Genomic DNA, 20,928 nt, shown 5'->3' with positions numbered 1-20,928 from the left:
GGATTTTGTGGAAATTTTGGGAATTCCAATAGTTGAGATCATGAAGCTAGACTACCATAGAAAACCTGGAAACACTGGACGGTCGTTTCATCATATTAATTAAATCAGTATTGTGAAAATTTTTTTTACCTTATTGTATTATACAAGTAAAATTTTATTGATTACATAAAAATAAATTTATTTGGGCGTATAATATTACCTATTTTTGTATTATATATATATATATATATATAAGGAGACTTTTCACTTATTGACTTGTTGACGATAGCAACGGTATTTACTATAATATTATTATTACTAATACTACATTTACTATGATTTTTTCCCTTCCTATTATCGATTATACCATTGATATACACAAAAATGTATTGAAAAGATTTTTTATATTTTCTAGAAACTGAATACTGTATATATATATATATATATATATATTGCATATGGGCAAACTTAACGAATTCTCCTAAAGTATTCTCTCTGTTTTGTTTTGGAATAAAACATGCTTTTCATTTTTCTAACTGTTTAGATCTGAAATGAAACTGGAAAACGTAATTATGTTTTTAATGGATTAAAAAACAATTTTTATTTTTATTTTTGAGGAGATTATAAAATAAACTAGTGAATATAAAAGAAACAAAAAAAATCGACAGTTTACTCTTTAATGACGTATATGTTTCTTTATTTTGTAGTAAATATAGAAATAGAAAGTTTAAATCAGTTGATTATCCTAATAACATTTAATAATTTTGCTAAATATTCATACTGATGCTTATAATTTATTTATAATTGATGAGCTTTGAGAGAAAGTTTACGAATTTCTAATGAGATGTCATGTATGTTCAAGTTTAAATGTGCTTGAAGGTACTCTACTAAAGACAGTTGATGATCAAACGGTATTGTAAATTTTTTTGAAGTTTCACTTTTAAATCTTTGGATTACCAGCTTAGTAGTCTAAAGGTTTAGGCGTTCGTGGTCGAAATCGAAGGATATGAATTTGGTCCCCTTTGTAATCATCTCATTTTAGGACGAAGTGGTTGTCCTGTGCTTTCAGGTATCTAATCGGTGTCGTGTTATCAATGACCTTTAATAATCTCCACAAATCCATACTGATAATTTAAAAGTTATTCTTCTTTTTCATATTTGCCTGTATGTGCGCATTCGTCAGTTGCGGTTTAACATCCATTCTTCTATATTATGCATTTAACTAGAAACATTATTTATTGGAAAAGTGTCGATCAAAGGGTTTTAATTCGATTTCTTATTAATGATATGCACTCTGTCAAATTCAAAGTTTGGATGTTATAAATTTGTCAGTAATCCTTTATTTCATACTGTCAGCTGTTGTAGTTATTAACTATTAATGATTTATCACTTTTTTTAGAAAAAATATTCTTTAAAAACTTCATTGATACTATGATAAGAACGAACAGCTGAACATTTCGGTTGTCGTGCTCATACACTACTTGTGTAAAATAATAATAGATCTATTCAATACTATAGTTCCCAATACAATAAATGATTCTTAGCAACAACGAATAGATTAATGTTAAACTACCATTGAAAACATGGAAGTACTGGATGACCGGTTCGTCATAGTGTGGGACTCTTCAGTAATGCGCATCCACGATCCTGCACGCGGGACTCAGGCGTTTACTCACTGAAGACAATAGAGGACGGTCGCGCAATATCATGGATTGGTGGAATTTAGGCATTAACACCGTTGGATGCCGGCTCAGTGGTTTAGAGGTTAAGCGTTCGCGCCTGAGACCGAAGGTCCTTGTTTCGGGTGTTGCTTACACGATCGTGGATGTACAGTGCTCAGGAGTCCCATACTAGGATGAGACGACTGTCCAGTGCTTTCAGGTTTTGAATGATGGTCTAGCTTAGAACGAATTATGAATTCAACTGTGAATATATGTACCATATAATAAACAACTTTATACCAAAAACTCATTAGATTTTTTTTAGGTACTGAATCTATGTTAAGAAGTCTCAATGAAAATTATTTTCTGAAGTATAGTTAGTTCAAAAACTTAAGTTTGTTTTATTTCAGTCAATCATTTAAGATCAGTCTCATTTCATCAAGATAAATAATGTAGCGAAAATTTGTAACCATGGTCGACGATTTAGTAGAGCTTTCATCGTTCTTCTGAGCAACATCATCAACACAAACTTTAGACTAAAGTGAAGTGTCCGGATTTCTCCACATTTGACTCTCGGCTTATCCTGTAGACCTCGATGTTGATTGGTTATTTTTGACCTTTAACTTGTCATTGTTTACTCCTTTTCATGTGGATAACTGTGGACATACATTCGTTTGGGAAAATTTTGAAATTTTGGCTAAAGGGGGATTCTAAAAACATCAGAGAATTCTCAGAACCTTGACACTCAAGTCAATCGGAAATCAACAGAAAAACATTGAAATCAATCGAATCTATCAACCAGTCAGAAAAATCATGCACAAATATAGGACCAAAAATCAAATCAATGGGAGATACAATCAAAATAAAGAAATAAATAATGACAGGCTAAAGGTCAATTCTAAATAATCAACATCGAGGTCTACAAAACAATCTGTGAACCATATGTCAAGAAATCCAAACACTTCAATTCTACCTGAAGTTTATGCTGATGATATCGTTCAGAAGAACAATGAAAGCTCCACGACCAAACCATTCAGCTCAGAGAATAAAACCACCAAAAAACAATGTAGCTTCTGGATCATATTCATAAGTCAATTTCGTTTACTTTAGCTATCCACTAAAGTATTAAAAGAAACACTTTTAATAGTAATAATCAGTTATTTAGTTTAAATTCAATATTAAAAATGAACATAGATGATTATCATTTCTTTAGTATAGTTCATATTGTTTATGTAAACATTTAATATAATTGTCACTGTATAAAACAATAATTCATTTAGTTGTCAATTAAATGCATATCATTATAATATGTAATATTTGCATAATTTATTACAAAGAATGATTACAATTATGTAATATAACAAAATTTTATAAAATAAGTAAATATCTGTTTGACATTTAAATTCAATGTAAATTAGAAGTAATTAACATCAACTAGTGTGTTGATTTAAACAGGCATTAATGTTGTGAATGAGAATGCAAGTGGGGGGGTAAGACAACCTATTTATCCATCAAATTCTGTATGATTCTTCCAAGTCATAATTACTTCTTATTTCCGTTTTTCTTTTTCAAATTGTCCTTTTTAGTCTTCTGCTACTAGGCTTTCCACTAACGATTTGTAATACAAACTACTTATATTGACAGACATAAGTAGCATACATTACAAATTAGATGGTGGTTGGAGGTAGTCGACAGGAAACCCTGGACCCGGGTTTCGTGCTACTTGGCACTCATCAGCAAGGTGTACCTGTAATCTTGAGGGAACTGGTGCTCCCTGGTGGATTCGATCTCGTGTCACCCAGCTTCACAGTCAGAGACGTTACCACTGAGCTATCCGGGCCGCGACCGACCTCCTGTAGGACTGAGATGTGGTCACAATTGATTGATCACTGGGTGGTGATCAATGTCATGCGTGTCTTGTCCTTATTAGTGCAGATCGAATGCTAGACTGGTGGCCACATTGCAACATGGTCGATAGCATTCGATCTGCACTAAATAAGGACTAGACAAGCATGACATTGATCACCACCCAGTGATCAGTCAATTGTGAGCATACACCACAGTAATATCAATTAATTATTCTAGTTAAAAACTTTATCATGGTATGAAAGTCAGAATCTATCAATACATTAGTTGGTATAATGACTTTTGAACTATTCAGTGGATATTTTATGATCTATTGTGATTTACAACTACTTTTATTTACTATCATCGATACGATGATCTGATACATTATGACTTATCAATAGAATATGTGAATTCATCTTGAATCTAGTTTTTAACAGATCAATGATTAATATACACTTTAATGGTTTCGTGAAGACTGTATCATCTGAAGTAAATGAATTTAAGATCGCGATTGATTGCAAACATCATTAGAGCTTGACGTAGTTATCTATAACTGTACTTAACACTATAGAAATATAGATCCTATCAAACTTCTTATGCAGTTCTTTAACTTTACAAATTTATAACAGCACGATATTAAAACTTGGAATAAGAGAATGTTTCCGATACTTATATTTTATACGTTCGTAGTTGTATCAATACTCACAAGATGATTTGCATATTAAGATCATTTGAAATTCATTGTATAAATGTTATTTACCTGTTACTTCAAATGACAAAGTACCAGCCATCAATGTATTGTTGTATAAACGTCGAATTTTGCGAGGCGGGATCGTGGATACGCACTACTGAGGAGTCTCATACTGGGACGAAACGGCCGTCCAGTGCTTCCAGGTTTCCCATGGTAATTTAGCATCAACTGACTCATGAATTCAATTATTAAATAACTATAACATCCACAAAATCCCTTCTCTGGTTAGAAGCATTAATAGTCAATCTTTGAATAATATTCAGTGAATCAAATTGATTTTCATAGTGTTAAGTGTGGTTATTACATATAAAATAAACATAAATTTACTCTGATCAGTATTAAGCTACATAATGCAATTATGAATCGTCCAATTTTAAAGCATATTAATAATAAGTCAGTATTTGTTGAAATTTTGTTTCTAATTCTAAGTGTACACGAGGAATATTTCGTTCATGTATTATTATTATTAGCAACCCCAATCTCCGTAAACATTCATGATTAGTATAGGGTTGTGCTGATCATTGAAGTTTAATGATATAACGAACAGGTCTAAGAAAACCAACAAAAACGTGGCAGCACTAGACAGCCGTTTCGTACCTACATCCCTAACCTCTAAACCACTGAGTCAGTATCCAGTGTTGTGCAAGTCTCATTTCAATTAACCCACGATATTGCTTAGTCATCTTCCTTTGTTTTTGGTAGTTAACTTCTTTATACACGACACTTGAACTCCACTGATCATGGCTTCTCACTACAACCCCGGGAAATTGTTGAAGCTATTTTCAAATGATAATTATCAGTAAAGGGTTGTAGAGACTGTTGGATTTTTTTCGACATCTTAAATCGTGCTGGATATGGTGAAGTTGCCAACATAAGGCAATAGAAGATAGTTGTCTAGCTTCGTGGATTGATTGAAATCAGATTTGCATATCACTAGATACTAGATGTACTGTGCCTTGATTCTGGCCAATTTTATGGATTATTCATTTGGATTTGTGATTGTAGAACTTGATGAGGAATTCTTTGGAAAGAATATTCTTCGTTCATATAATTACCAAATAAGTTTATCAATGCGACTATTGATTGCTTTAATTCATAAACTTAGACATTTTACTATTCGATTTTTAGTTCAGATTAGTTATATTCTATTAGATATGTACTACTGACAAATATCGAACTAAGGATGAAACAGTTACTCAATAAACTTTAATCATTTTCTAACTGAACAAATAAATATTTTCAGGGGTTTTTGTGGATATTATAGTAATTTCAATAGTTGAGATCATGAGCCAATTGAAGCTAGACCATCATGGAAAACCTGAAAGCACTGTATGGTTGTTTTGTCCCATTGTGGGACTCCTCAGCAGTGTGCATCCACAATCCAGCCTCGCGAGATTCGAACTCAGGACCTATTAGTCTCGTATGAGAACGCTTAAACACTAGACCATTGAGCCGACCGGCATTCAACAGTGTTAATATCTAACTTCAACTAATCCACGAAATCAAGCAACACATCCACCATTATCATCAGTTAGTTACTATCTCGCAAATAGACTAGGTTGAACTCCACTGGTCAATACTTTTCATTAGAAATAAATATTTACAAATTTCCTACACTTCTTACAGAAATATAAACTTTCAAGTGGTCAATATTAATTCTGTTACTATAGTTGTTAATATTTTTGTTTTATACAATTAACTTGACAACAATTTATTATATTTCAAAAAGAAAGAAAAAAAACTATATCCGATCGATATTTAACCGTATTCACTTCCTGTTTGCCACTATTTTATAATTTTTTCATGAATGAATCGTTGGTTTTTTTTCTTCTTTTTTTTTGGTTTCTTCTTTATAATCTATTTTACTGTTACAATTTGTAGGCATGACTTTTAATTCTTTATTTCGGGTTGATAGAGTTAAGTTACTAAGGTGTAATTTTGTTTCTACAATGTTTAAGTAATTACATTATCATTGTTTATAATTTATTCATGATAAAAAAAGTAAACAAACATAATTGCACTTCGTAACCATAATTCTTAAGTTTTATTTCCTACACTCATTTATAACCCTATTTTGAAAGGTAATAAGTAGTTGATATTACTTAAGCTCACTTTAAACTTGTTCATAAGTTGTCTATCAATGATAGTTACATTATGAATTTTCTTGAAGTTAATAAATAACTTTATAATTGTGTTTTTTCTAGAGGAAATATTAACCAACCAACTATATCCATTCTCTTTTTCATCTAGAACTTATATGTGAAAGAGATTTAGATTAGAGTGTAATAGTTATGGATGAAGAGTTTTGCAAGATGATGGATCGATTGATGTTAAACATTAACATCGTTGGATACTGGCTCAGTGGTCTATTGGGTAAGTGTTGACGTATGAGACCGAAGGTCTTGAATTCTAGCCTCTCATGTGGGATGGTAGATGCGAATTACTGAGGAGTCTCGTACTAGGACGAAACGATCGTTCAATACTTTAAAGTTTTGAATGGTAGTTTAGGTTAGATTAACTCGTGAATTCAACGGTTAAAATTACTTATATCAATTGATTATTGAGTAAACGCATGAAAGTATGTTTTTTGCTTATCAATATCTTACCTATATAGAAAAGATTTCATCACGCAAATCATGATATATATGTATATATGTTTATTTATTAGCCCTATCTCTCTTTATCTCTACTACTAGGTTATAAATAAAAAGTGTGAACAGGCATATTGTTGACTTTCTTATCAATAAATTATCTAGAAAACAAAACATGAAAGTAAGTGGACGGAACAACAGACAGTTGAGTCTTTTCGTATATATATATGCAATAAAAGTAAAGCCACGTATATTATCATTATATTAGATGAGAAGTTAGTTATCTCATATCATTCCCTTCAATCTTTCTGTCTCTTTTCTACTGTCATAATTATTATCATTATCTATGTGCTGGGTTTTTTTTCAACTTTGTTCATTTCTCGTTTAAGACATTATAATTGTCATAGTTGAATTCACGAGTCGATCTAAACTAGAATACCACTAAAAACCTGGAAACATTGAGTGGCCGATCCATATCGGGTGTGAGACAGTTATCCATGGATCGATTGAAGTCAAACACTCACACCGTTTGATACCAGTCCAGTGGTTTAGAGGTTAAACGTTAGCGCGTTAGACCAAAAGTGATGATTTCGAGTCTCACATGCGAGATGGTGGATGTGCATTTCTCAACAGTCTTATATTAGGATAAAACGGCTGTCTAGTGCTTCCAGATTTTCAATGGTTGTCTAGCTTAGATTGGCTCGTGATTTCAACTGCGAAAATACTACAATCTCCACAAATCCCTATACTGACCCTGTAATTGCTTCATTTTATCATATACTTTACTTTTCTCTTGTAAAACTAAATTCATGTAAGTGGGATGAAACTATAATGAATGTGACTTTAATACTCATCAATCAATTCCATTCAGCCTAACCACAGAATTTATCACTAAAAATATGGTAAACTTCTTTAGTTCTATATAGTTTATCAGAAAAATGCTTGTGAGCATTATTGTTTTCTTTACAAAGTTAATTATAAATAAAATGGTTCTTCGGATTCATTAACCACTCAAGATGGGTTGTTTTTCCAATCATTTTTTTATAAATGTTGTTCAAGAGTTTAAAAGAAATTAGTTTAAATATGGATTTTAAAGTATTACATTGTGTAAACACTTGATGACCATCTGATAATAACCAATGTTTTGTTGTATGATCTTTGGTATTGATTGAATTCTATTAAACGATCTGTAATACAGTTACAAGTCTACGCTTCCAAATTCCCTGGTATGGCTAAGAGTGGGTAGAGTCATCTCTCCCTCTTCAATGGCTCTCACATGGCCACGCGTATACAGCCACTGTCAGGGAAGTTCTACTCACTGCATTCTCGCGGCATTACTGTTGTTTACGAAATTTAGAGGACGAAAACCGAATGTTCGGCACTTTAGCAGGGTTGGTGGATATGGACAGTCCACCTAGGGGAGTTGGAAAACCCTCATTCAAAACCAGTGGTGTACATGGTCTCCAGTATCCTGAAGGAAAAATGAAGTATGAACCAATTGTTGGTTACTAGCTACCATGAGACTGCATCTCTTAACGTTGCTCCACTGCCTTGTGGATTAGGCATTGAGGTCGAAGGCCCTCCTAAGAAAAGCACTTGCTTTGGTTTGGGAACCCTGGCAGTATCATAGCCCACATACAAGTCAAGTGACTTGTGTGGTGCATATGTATCCGGTGCCCCTCCCTGCTAATATTTATATGTTTAAATAATAATAATAATAAATAATAATAATAATAATAATAATAATAATAATAAACTTGGTAAGGCGGTGTGATGAATGAGGTATGTTCGCATCTCACACCGGGATTATCAGTCCCCTCAAGATTAGATAGATACTTTGCTAATGAGTGCTAAATAGACCAAGGCTTTAGTTCATCAATTCTCTTTGATGATGTTCAGTTACTTAACACTTAAAAGTGTTAGGTTTAATTCATTGAATACTTATTCACTACTGATTTTATTTGGTGTAAAACCTTAGACTTATATTTTTAACAAAGTTCTGTGGATCCATAGTCATGAATAGACAAAAAAGGTACTAGATGAATTAAAGTGGAATGTACCATAAAACAGTCCTTATTAGCTACTTTAAGCTTTGAATATAAAGTCATTGATGATTGTGTTTGGTATGACAAAATAAAGTCTTCCATATTATTTTAGTAGTTTGGTACAATCCGATCTAATGCTGACTGTTTCAAATTCTAAGGTATCGTTGAGTAAACTATTGGGCTATTATGAAGTTTTAAATAATTAAACATTTCCTTTTATTCCGCCTTAGTATAGATTATTTGGGGGTGAGACTATAATTTATGGACGACCTTTGAGCTAAGCTAGACTGACCTTGAGAGTGTCCACCTAATATCTAAGACCAAATGAAGGTTCTCAACCTGTTTGAGAAATTAGAATTATGTTTTACAGCAGATGATTAAGGTTAGGAACTAGATTTTGGGTTTTCATCACGAACTGACATCAGCTATAATGCGAAAACTCTATTTAGCCAAATGGTTGAGTGAATTTCGCGCCAATATCCGAGGCCCATTACCTTATATCTTACTGGTTCATTCATAAATTATAGTCTCGCCTATTTAGGTTTTACTCATGATGGGTGGGCGAGAATGATAATGATTGGTTGTCTACTTAGTCAGACATGTAGATAGTTTGATAGGTGTCAGATGAGTTATATATTCCCCCATCCTTATTATTATTATTATTATTATTACTCACCCATTATTGATTGTTCATTGTTGTTGGATTGTGTCGGGTTTTTAGTGTAGAAACATATCTACGTTCTAGCCAGGTTAACCACGTATTCTTGATCTGAGTTGTGTTGAAATCCTGTAGAATAGACACTGGGAGGGAATCTAGTGTAGATAATTGTTTAAGGTAAATTAACGTCCCATAGGTGTAAACGTGGAAAACTAACCGTTATAACAATTAGCGACGAGGTAAAAAAAGTTCTAAACCCTCAATCTACAAAATAAAAAATCAAGATCAGCCTATAATTAGACGAAATTTAGTGTAATTATTTCGAGCAATCAGCATCCAGATTTGTCATCGGTGTCCTGGAACGACATTGGTTGTTAATTCGTCATGCAGTATTTTTCATTACCGTGCTGATTCAGAAAATGGCTATCTCTTCCGATCGATTACAGCTGGTATTTGAGCGTCAGTTAGAGTTCTTAGTCAAATTACGCACACAGCTGCTGAATCATCTATGCTTTGGAGATGAGACAGAAGTGGCTGGATTAATTTCTCGATTGCGCACAGAGCTGGAAAATGATTGCAGCCTCCATGAATCCTTGACAAACCGTAATTTAAACGAAACTGCAGTCATTCAAGATCCGCCCAGTGGTCCAGTACTGTCAATTTTAGAGGCATGCCTGGTAGTGGGTTTAAACCCCATTATCCTCGAAACAGTATGTGCAAACAGTGAATTGTCCAGCTCACAAAAAGACGATACCCTGTTAAACGTTCATGAAATTGTCTCAGTAATCACCCACAAAGAAACAGAAAACATATCGAGCAGTACACTGAATACAGCTGCACCAGATGGAGCTCATCATTCTGCGATAGAGGTTTCTCGGGAATCTAATTATCGAGATTCTCTAGTTTTACCAGATATGAATTATCTTGATGACGCACATGTTCTTGATAAAAATTCTTATAAAAATGAGGAAAATATGTCAGATGCATCAAATGACAATCAAGAACCTAATGCAGTTTTGATGGATGATGATTATCATAGTGATCCACTATCTACTAATGAGATTCTCAATAAATTTGAGGAAGCTGTTTCAGAAGAATCAAACTTTGGTGACCTCATATAAAGTGTTGTTGATCCTCACCATTTAATCACTTTTAGTGGATTCTCTGTTCAATGCGACAAATATGTTTTAAATAAAGTCAAATTAATTGTAACTTGGGAATATGAGGATCGAATACTATTTTGGAGGGGGAGGATAAACCCGGAAAATTTGAAATCCGAATATCAACTCCGCATCTTCAAAAAAAGGGAGGTGTTATGTCACGATAAACATAATGAATGATAACTTTGGGGATTCATTTGTGGACCAATACTAAGCGTATATTTTTATCGTGTAATTGTTAAGTAACTAAACTATTAATATTCATGTCACTTTTATTATGAGCTTTATTTTGACCTGTGAACTATTATCATACGATTTACCATTCCTGAGTTATTCCCAGTCTATCAGTTTCTGTCTCCCTTTTTCACAGCCACATTTGGCTAAATCTTGTACAAGTGTTGTTTCCTATTTTATGGTACGGTGTGGTCTGTTTGATTGGTATATAAACTCAGTATGTTTAAAATAAATGATTCATATCACAAAGGCTGAGACTGGTGTTCTGGACTTAACAAGCAGGGCTAGGTGGGAAGCAATACCGATAAGGACTCTAGACTGCTCGTTGATGTTTTATGCGTCATTGGTCCGATCGATAATTCACTGTTCTCTAATTGGTGGTATCATTACGTTATACATTGATAGGGGCACAAGATATAACAACTTATCAACTGAAGAGCTTGGATTCTAACTCGGTTTGAATGGTAGGACGTTGTCATCAATTTTTATACAGAAACATGTAGTTCGAAACCCGATACACAAACATGTGATTGCAAAATAAGTTAAATTAATATTACCTATTTACAATGGGTCCATAATTGTAGCAGAAGTAATCTATTCAAAACAGAACAATAATAATAGTATATAACACCCCTCAAATCATTTAATGAGTATGCATTTTCATAGATTTCATAAGACCCATCAAAAAATCACATCTCTGTTTTAGACCAGGACATATAATGTGAGTTAGCGAGTGTGTATTCTTTGAGCACTTCAGAATTGCAAGATATATTGTTAACTGAGTGGATAATTAAAGACAAAACTCCAGGTTAACATTTAAGGGATCAACAATTTTAGTAGTTGACAAAATATCATCAATGTTATTAAATTAATGAACATGCCCAAGTTCGATTAACACTACAAAAGTAGAAAGTATTGAACATATATTTCACCCTAGTATGGAACCATTCAGCTGTGCAGATTCACAACCCCATTGGTGATAGGACCCAGGACCTTCATATCACAATAGGCACTTATCCAACATCCACTGGTATACATATCTAACTAAAACCAGATCACTTTCATTAACTTCATTTAACAGTTGTACATCTAAGTTCTTTATATTAAGAGTTATCATTTCTCATGTTGTAACAAACATCTATCAAATCTCATTAGATACAGAAAGATAATAACCTCGCACTATGTTTAAACAAATATCAGACAATAGTCATTATCTTCACTAAAGTCAAGTTGAATCAACATTCAATTAACTACGAATAAATTAGTTATTCATGGGAATGATCCATTTATATATATAATGACCTATATTACTATTGATTCATCGAAATAAGTTCATTGTTTCAATGTAGAACAATAATGACTGTTTTGTTAAATTAGAAATTATGATGAATATCTAACTTATACATACATATAAGTAGATGTAATACTATTCTTATCAAAAGTTGTATACCTTTCAGGTTATATTTAAGTTAGATTAACTCAAGATACCCATATATAAATATGTTACTTAATGAGAATTGAAAGTATTGTTTATATTATTGTCCTTAAATAACAGTATAATTAGTTAAACATATTACAATTCAAACTCAATAGTTGAAATCATGTATCAAACTAAGCTAGACTATTATTCAAAACTTAGAAATTCTAGATAACCGTATCGTCCCAGTATAGGATTATGCAGTAGTGTGTATCCAACATCACATACGAAGCACTTGAACCAAGCACCTTCGAACTCGTACACCAACGCTTATCATATGGAATACTAAACCGACATACAACGGTATCACTGTCTAACTTCAATTAATACATCAACTAGTGCAGCCCCTATTGGATTAATTTAGCAAACTATGGCATTACTGATATGCTAACATTGTACATTTAAACGCTTCACATAAACTGATTGTTGACAATTCTCAAAATGTATTTTGCAATTTCCCCAACAACAGATTTATCAATTAAACAGTATGAACAAATCAATTGAGATTGCTTTAATGAAGTTTTTCAAGATAGGTTTTATTCTAAAACAATTTACATCACAATCTCATTCAATACATCAATCAATATGCCATACTGGCAACGAAACATTGAGTGAATTTCTATCCAATGCTGCTTGAGTGTTTGTAAACAGTCCAAAGTACAATCAAGCATCATTTTGAAAACAGGTGTCCATTTCTATCTGCTTTTCAATTGTAGTCAGTGAGTGTTTACAAAATGAATTCATTTTCAAATACGAAATGATCAGGCATTCTATTATAACAAGTCAATAAATCGTAGGTTTCATGCTTGATGGTATTTGATTAACAAAACGATCAACTAGTTGAACTGATGAGTTGATCTGAGCTGGAGTACTATTGAAAGTCTGGAAGCATTAGACTGTCATTTTGTTCTGGTATGTGCATATACGATCCCTGAAGTAGGACTCGAACGTGGCACTTTCAGTCTCACGTGCGGACACTTGACCTCCAGAACACTGAACCGGCTTCCAAGAGTGTTATTGTCTATTATAATAACTATAATTTCTACCCAACCCCAGTTTGATCAAAATTATGATTTCTAACTGTCAAGACATACCTGTTGTGTCCTAAACTTGTACTATTGTCGCGATATACGATTACTGATTTAAATACGCTGATTTATACAAGTAAACTAATGACGCATACACAAGTACAAGCAGCCTACACTTCCGATTGATCGTTTTTCCACTTAACACTACCTGTTAAGGCCAGAACGTCAATTTCAACCTCCACATTACGAATCATATACTTCAAACATAATTCGGTTACATGCGATCCAAACAGATCATATCACACCATAAAATAGAATATAACATTCGTACAAGATTTAGCCAAAAGTGGTTGTGATTATGAGAAGCTCTTACTAATGAATTTGGAATAGTTCAACAATAGTAAATAGTATGATAATAGGCAATGGGTCAAATAAAAGCTTATAATCAAATGAATAGAAATTTACACATAATATAGTTACCGTATAGTCATACAATAAGAGTATACGTATAATGTTAATCTATAAATAATTCCTAACGGTTACCATTCATTCATTCTCGTCCAGATATAATAGTACCAACTGAAGACATCATTTGTTCTCAATCTTCAATATTTCCATAAATGATGACTATACTTAAATTGTTTGCCCAACTAAAGCTCAGATTTAAAATTTTTTTTCATCTTTATTCTTCGAAAATACAATCATTGTTTCACAAAGTTACCAGATATGAAGTGCTTATTTTGTTGTTTAATTTAATAGTTGGATTGATGAATCGATTGAAGTTAGACCATCATGGAAAACGTGAAAGCACTGAAAGGCCGTTTCTTCCTACTATGGGACCCTTCAGCAGTGCCCACCCATGATCCTGTTTCGTGAGATTTGAACCGAGCACCAATCAGTCTCGAACGCGAACGCTTAACCACTAGACAGCTGAATCGGCATCCAATCGTGTTAATATTTCAACTTCAACCAATGCACGAAGTTACACCACTCACTGTCTACCATTGTCATCAATGAGTTAATATCTCACAATAGACTCGGTTGAACTCCATTAACAGTCTAGTACTTTCAGATTTTCCTGGATGATCTAGCTTCAATCGACTCATGAATTCAATCAATAAATTACTATAATCTTCACAAATTCCCTCTCTGATCACTTTGTTGTTGTTGAAACAATTTCAATCAATGTCAAATAGAAATTCAATTTAATTAATTATTAAAAGTATACCTTCCCTACTTTTATAAATATCACAATAATATAAGGCAATTTCTTTTTCTGCTCATAATTATTATTCCATTACACAATTAAACAAACAAACAAACAAATAAGCAGACAAATATGTTAAATAATAATTAAATAGAAAAATTAATTATTTAATTCATTAAATATAACTGAATTCTAAGACAATGTAATAACAAGAATGTCGATTATGATTTAAGTAATAAGTAGACATTATGGTTGAAGTTGAAAAAGAATTTTATAGACCTTTTAAAAAATATTTATGTAAAGTAATACATTTTAATAGTTGAGATCATTAGTCACTTGAAATTTGACGATCATGGAAAATCTGAAAGTACTAGACTGTTAATGGAGTTCAACCGAGTCTATTGTGAGATATTAACTCATTGATGACAATGGTAGACAGTGAGTGGTGTAACTTCGTGCATTGGTTGAAGTTGAAATATTAACACGATTGGATGCCGATTCAGCTGTCTAGTGGTTAAGCGTTCGCGTTCGAGACTGATTGGTGCTCGGTTCAAATCTCACGAAACAGGATCATGGGTGGGCACTGCTGAAGGGTCCCATAGTAGGAAGAAACGGCCTTTCAGTGCTTTCACGTTTTCCATGATGGTCTAACTTCAATCGATTCATCAATTCAACTATTAAATTAAACAACAAAATAAGCACTTCATATCTGGTAACTTTGTGAAACAATGATTGTATTTTCGAAGAATAAAGATGAAAAAAAATTTTTAAATCTGAGCTTTAGTTGGGCAAACAATTTAAGTATAGTCATCATTTATGGAAATATTGAAGATTGAGAACAAATGATGTCTTCAGTTGGTACTATTATATCTGGACGAGAATGAATGAATGGTAACCGTTAGGAATTATTTATAGATTAACATTATATGTATACTCTTATTGTATGACTATACGGTAACTATATTATGTGTAAATTTCTATTCATTTGATTATAAGCTTTTATTTGACCCATTGCCTATTATCATACTATTTACTATTGTTGAACTATTCCAAATTCATTAGTAAGAGCTTCTCATAATCACAACCACTTTTGGCTAAATCTTGTACGAATGTTATATTCTATTTTATGGTGTGATATGATCTGTTTGTATAGCATATACTAAAATCTCCATAAATCCCTATACTGAATCATTTAACTCAATTTCTTCTCCTACGTTCATCACCACAGTCATAGTTAAGATTTTTTACTAAACGAAACCACCTTGGTTTAAACTGGAAGATAATCATTAATATGATGTAATATATATGATGAAATATCATTTCAATTTAAGTTTTCTTTAAATATAGTTAACAGTTCATGATTCACAACGTTTCTTTCATCTTACAATCCCATTAGTTTTGATTAAGTTTTATTCTCTGAGCTTGTTGGTTTGATCATGGAGCTTTTATCATTCTTCTAAACGATATCATCAGCACAAAATTTATGTAGAAGTGAAAAGAACTACGAACACTTAACTTCTACTTGCTGATGATATCATTCAGAAGAATGATGAAATCTCCACGACCAGCTCAAAGAATAGAACTTCATCAAAATCATCCACCTAAGCTATAAATCTTCTCCGTTATCTCAAAGTTTCATTAATACTATACTTTAATCACATAAATCAATAACAGTGGTATGTATATTTAGTAATATAAATCATTCATTCAAATACTCCAATCTATCAACATACATTAAATATTTGATATTGAGATCATACTGACAATGAAGAAAAAAAAGAAAAACAAGAGAAAAAAGAAAAATAGTCAAAACTATGCGAAGCAAATCAAAAATTAAAAAAAAGATCAATATTTAGCATACATTTTATTAGAACTAAGAAAAAATCATAAATATTCTATAATTATAATACAATCTCTATGCGAATATATACGGTAATAATGGATATACCATAACAACAACAGCAACTATTCTTTATATAAAAGGTCAATAATGTAAAAATCTAAAAAAAATCTTTTTCGTGATTATATAGTGATGGTATGATTTAAAAAATCAATTATGTACATGTATATGACAGTTGGAACTCAAAACAACTGTCTGTCAATTAATACGAAGAGCAGAATTTTCAATATAAATGTCAAGACAGTTCTACTGTATAAGATGGAAACTTAGAGAATTACAAAGGCAATCATTCAGAAAATCACAAGTGTTTATTAATAGTTGTCTATGCAAAATACTTCGGATCCGTTGGACAGACATTATCAGCAACAACCTATTGTGGGAGAGAATAAACCAGATTTCAGCGGAGGAAGAGATCAGGAAGAAGTGCTGGAAGTGGATAGGACACATATTGAAGAAAGCATCAAACTGCGTCACAAGACAAGCCCTCACATTGGAATCCTCAAGACCAAAGGAGAAGAGGAAGACCAAAGAACACATTACACCGTTGAATGGAGACAGATATGAGAAGAATGAATAACAATTGGATAGAACTAGAAAAGAAGGCATTGGACAGAGTGGGTTGGAGAATGCTAGTCCATCGGGAGTAACAGGCGTAAGTAAAGTAAATTAAGTAAATAAATATGAGTTTTGGTGTATTTGTAAACTCTAGTAGGATTTTGACTTTATTGGCTTTATTTGGAAATAATCAGTATAAGCGTTGATTAAGATGATAAATGATAAGAAATAATTGGGGGGTATTCTTGGATTTCATCCTAATTATCAATCATTGAGAATTTTAGAAGAATTAATGCTTTACATGAAATCCGGATCTACATTATTTAGTGTTGAGATTGGAAATGTTACTACTGAGCCTGTTTGTGGTCTACTAGGTGCCTGTAGAACAGAGATGTTTAAATTGTTTGGTCGTTGAGTGGTAACCCAATCCATATGGTTTATTCTGTAATAACCGAACGGAGACCCTTGATCGAAGGATTTAATATATTGCAAAAAAATTATCGTTATAATAAGTGTTTATGTTCACCCTCGTGGAAGAGAACAGGCAGCAAACCAGCATTCTTCCGTCGACTCTGTACTGAACTATCCTTTTTAATTGTTTCTGGTTGCTATTCATCCTCTTGATGTCTGCTTCTATTTCTCGACGTCATGTGTTCTTTGGCCTTCCACTTTTCCGTTTTCTTCAGAATTATAAGTTGGGGCTTGTCTCGTGATGCGGTTTGGTGATTTCCGCAATGTATGTCCTATCCATTTCCATCGTATTTTCCTAATTTCTTCTTCAGCTGAAAGCTGAATTGTTCTCTCCCACAGAAGACCGCTGCTGATGGTATCCAACCAACGGATATTCGGTATCTTGCGTAGATAATTGCTTTTAATACTTGTACGTTTTTGATCATGGTTGTGGTAGTTGTTCAAGTTTCAACTCTTTATAGTAAGACTGTAAGACGTTCGTATTGAAGATTCTGATTTTGATGTTAGCTTGCAAACGGTCGTTTTGAGTTCAATATATTCTTCGACCGTAGGAACGCTGACACTACTCTGCCAATCCTTGCATTCACATCTGCATCAGATTCTCCTCGTTCATCGATGATGCTGACTAGGTATGTGAAAGATTCCACATCTTCCAGAGCTTCTCCACCAAGTGTGATTGTATTGGTGTTCTCCGCGTTGTATTTGAGGATCTTGTTTTTTTCCTTTGTGTGTTTTGAGGCCTAATGATGAAGGGGCTGCTGCTACATTATTTGTCTTCATCTGCATTTGTTCGTATGCATGGTAAAGAAGGGCTAGGTGATCTTCGGAGTTCGAATAATCTAGTTGCATGCAAGCTGTCCATAGTATTCTGTGCCTCCCCTCAGTTGCAAAGGTCTTAATAATCCTGTCGACCACCAGAAGAAAGAGAAAGGATGATTTTGACGATATTCTCATGTAAACCGTAGTGTCGAAGGAGGTTCCACAATGTTCTCCTATCGACATCGTCAAATGCTTTTTCACAGCTAAGAAAATTGATGTATAATGACGAGCACCATTCAACTGATTGCTCAACAATGATTTATGGTGTTCATTTAGTTATTTAAAATGGAATTGAAATTTATGGCTTATTTTACCCCTGTATATACTATTTGTTTGAGAAAAATACCTTATTACCATCACATAGTTTAACAATCAGTTTCAAAGCTAGTCTACAATGATGATATTCTTTATATTAAGATGTTTCTTGGATATTATATGATGACTTATGTTGTTCATGATGCAATTTTCTTCTAAAAACCCACTACTTTAAAGTCCAAAAATAAATAAATACAATTTGTACAAACTTAACCCAACAAACCCGTCTTGAGTACAGAATACTTGATAAGGTAAAACATTAGGGGAAGATCATCGATTGATAGTTACTCTGAACTGAAAGATTAAAAACCTATTAATTTACTTAACGAACATCTAATAACCGATGTAATAAAATACTTCAGGTAAAAAGACATATCGACATAATATATTGAAAATCTTATTTTAGTAAACGGAATACATCCATTAAGACATTAAATAAGAAAGATTAGTTCAGCGAAGAGTTCTCTTATCGGCGAATTCATTTTCAAAGCTGTACAATCACAAATGCCCTGATACAGCTGGGAGTGGAGAGAGCTCTCCCTCTTCAAATGCTCTCACATAGACACACATATGGCCATTGTCAGGAAAGTCCTACTCACTGCATTCTCGCGTCGTCAAGGTGTTGTTTACTAAATTTAGAGGACGAAAACCGAATATCCGGAGCTTGGTGGATACGGATAGTCCACCTAGGGGAGTTGGAATACCCTCATTCCAAACCATTGGTGTACATGGTCTCCAGTATCCTGAGGGAATAAATGAATTATGAACCAATTGTTGGTTACTGGCTACCATGAGACTGCATCTCTTAACGTTGCTCCACTGCTTTGTGGATCAGACCTTTATGCCAAAGAGTCCAGATGTGGCCTCCTAAGAAAACCACCTGCTTTGGTTTGGGCACCCGGATAGTATCACAGCCCTCACACAAATCTGAGATTTGTGTGGCATATATTTATCTGGTGCCCCTTTTTACCAATATCTAAGTGTTCAAATAAATAAAACAATAGCAAATATATATACTTATTTTTTTTCAGGATGATAATAATACTGATAATAAAACTTCTGTTAGACATGGTGACAGTGAGGTTAAATAAACAATGGTATTAAAAAGGTTTTTAAGACAAGGAAAGTTAAATAATCGTTTGATTGTTAATGTTATTCATCAAAAGGTAAATAGGGAAATTATCATTGGGAAAGGATGGCTCAGCATGATAAGAAAAGAAATTATAAGAAATTAAGACCATGGTAGACGAAGAGACTGTACCAATCTCTTTTGCGCACACGATTCTTATTTTTCCCGATATATGGCTAATGCTTCGGCAATGCAAAGAAGATGCAGTCTGATTGTTTTTGGAAGACTTCTATTTAACTTGTAAATGAATTGGAACGCAGAGTCTATCTTCATTAAGTGACCTATGTTCACAAGGTGTTCGATTACTGAACTTTTTATTGAACCGTTTCCTCCTCTTTTTAGCCGAAAATGCTCTTGAATTCTTTTGGATAAAGTACGCATCGAACGACTTATATACCTAGCTCCATATGAACAGGTAAATTGGTAAATGCACATTTGTGCTTGTACAACTTTGAAAATGAATTCGCCCAAAAGAGAACTCTTCGCTGAACTAATCTTTCTTATTTAGTATTGAAAATCATCAAATTTGTCCAGGTATTCGCACAAAGTGTACATGATCAACATTCATTATATATATATATATATATATATATATATATATATATATATATATATATATATGATTTCAATATGTTGGTACATCAAGCTTTTGGTTCATCGATCATCATATAGTGCTAATGATACACAGATTTGACCATCTTGTAACATGGCAAAGTCCACCTAACCAGTTTTAAGCTTGTTAACATTAGTTAAGATCAATAAGGTAACTTTATGAATGAATTCTTACTAGAAACTGATATAATTTATATACCTGATAAAGAATGAAATATGAGGATGATTATTAGTTAAGTGTGAAGAGAACTTTAGAAAGATATGAAGTGTTGAGTATATATACCTAGGTAATATGTTCTCTGTCATATAAAAATTGTTAGTCATCTATTTGATTTCGTTTCAAGATGGATTTCTAATTCGGAATGTCACTAAATTCATAGTTGCATAATACATAATATTTGTACAGTATCTCTTCAGTTCTAAACATTTTATTTGACGCTGATCTTGATTCTTAGTTTGTTTTTTTAAATCAAAAGCATGCGGGATCA

General features: G+C 33.0%; 1 protein-coding gene across 1 annotated transcript; it reads left to right on the top strand.

Annotated features, from left to right (window-relative positions):
• The first annotated feature begins 6,195 nt into the window (after nt 1-6,195).
• Nucleotides 6,196-11,949, top strand: MS3_00001056 (uncharacterized protein). Its single transcript, XM_051208571.1, has one exon. The coding sequence runs from the start codon at nt 9,953-9,955 to the stop codon at nt 10,652-10,654; it is 702 nt and encodes a 233-aa protein (XP_051070220.1). The 5' UTR covers nt 6,196-9,952; the 3' UTR covers nt 10,655-11,949.
• Nucleotides 11,950-20,928: the final 8,979 nt, after the last annotated feature.

This window comes from Schistosoma haematobium, chromosome ZW, assembly GCF_000699445.3.
Source record: "Schistosoma haematobium chromosome ZW, whole genome shotgun sequence".
Classification (NCBI taxonomy): domain Eukaryota; kingdom Metazoa; phylum Platyhelminthes; class Trematoda; order Strigeidida; family Schistosomatidae; genus Schistosoma; species Schistosoma haematobium.
The sequence above is the reverse complement of the archived record's forward strand: the minus strand, read 5'-3'. Positions and strand labels throughout refer to the sequence as shown.

Coding starts and splice junctions, on each gene's coding strand:
- MS3_00001056 (XM_051208571.1), top strand. CDS start 9,953: ATGGCTATCTCTTCCGATCGATTACAGCTGGTATTTGAGCGTCAGTTA.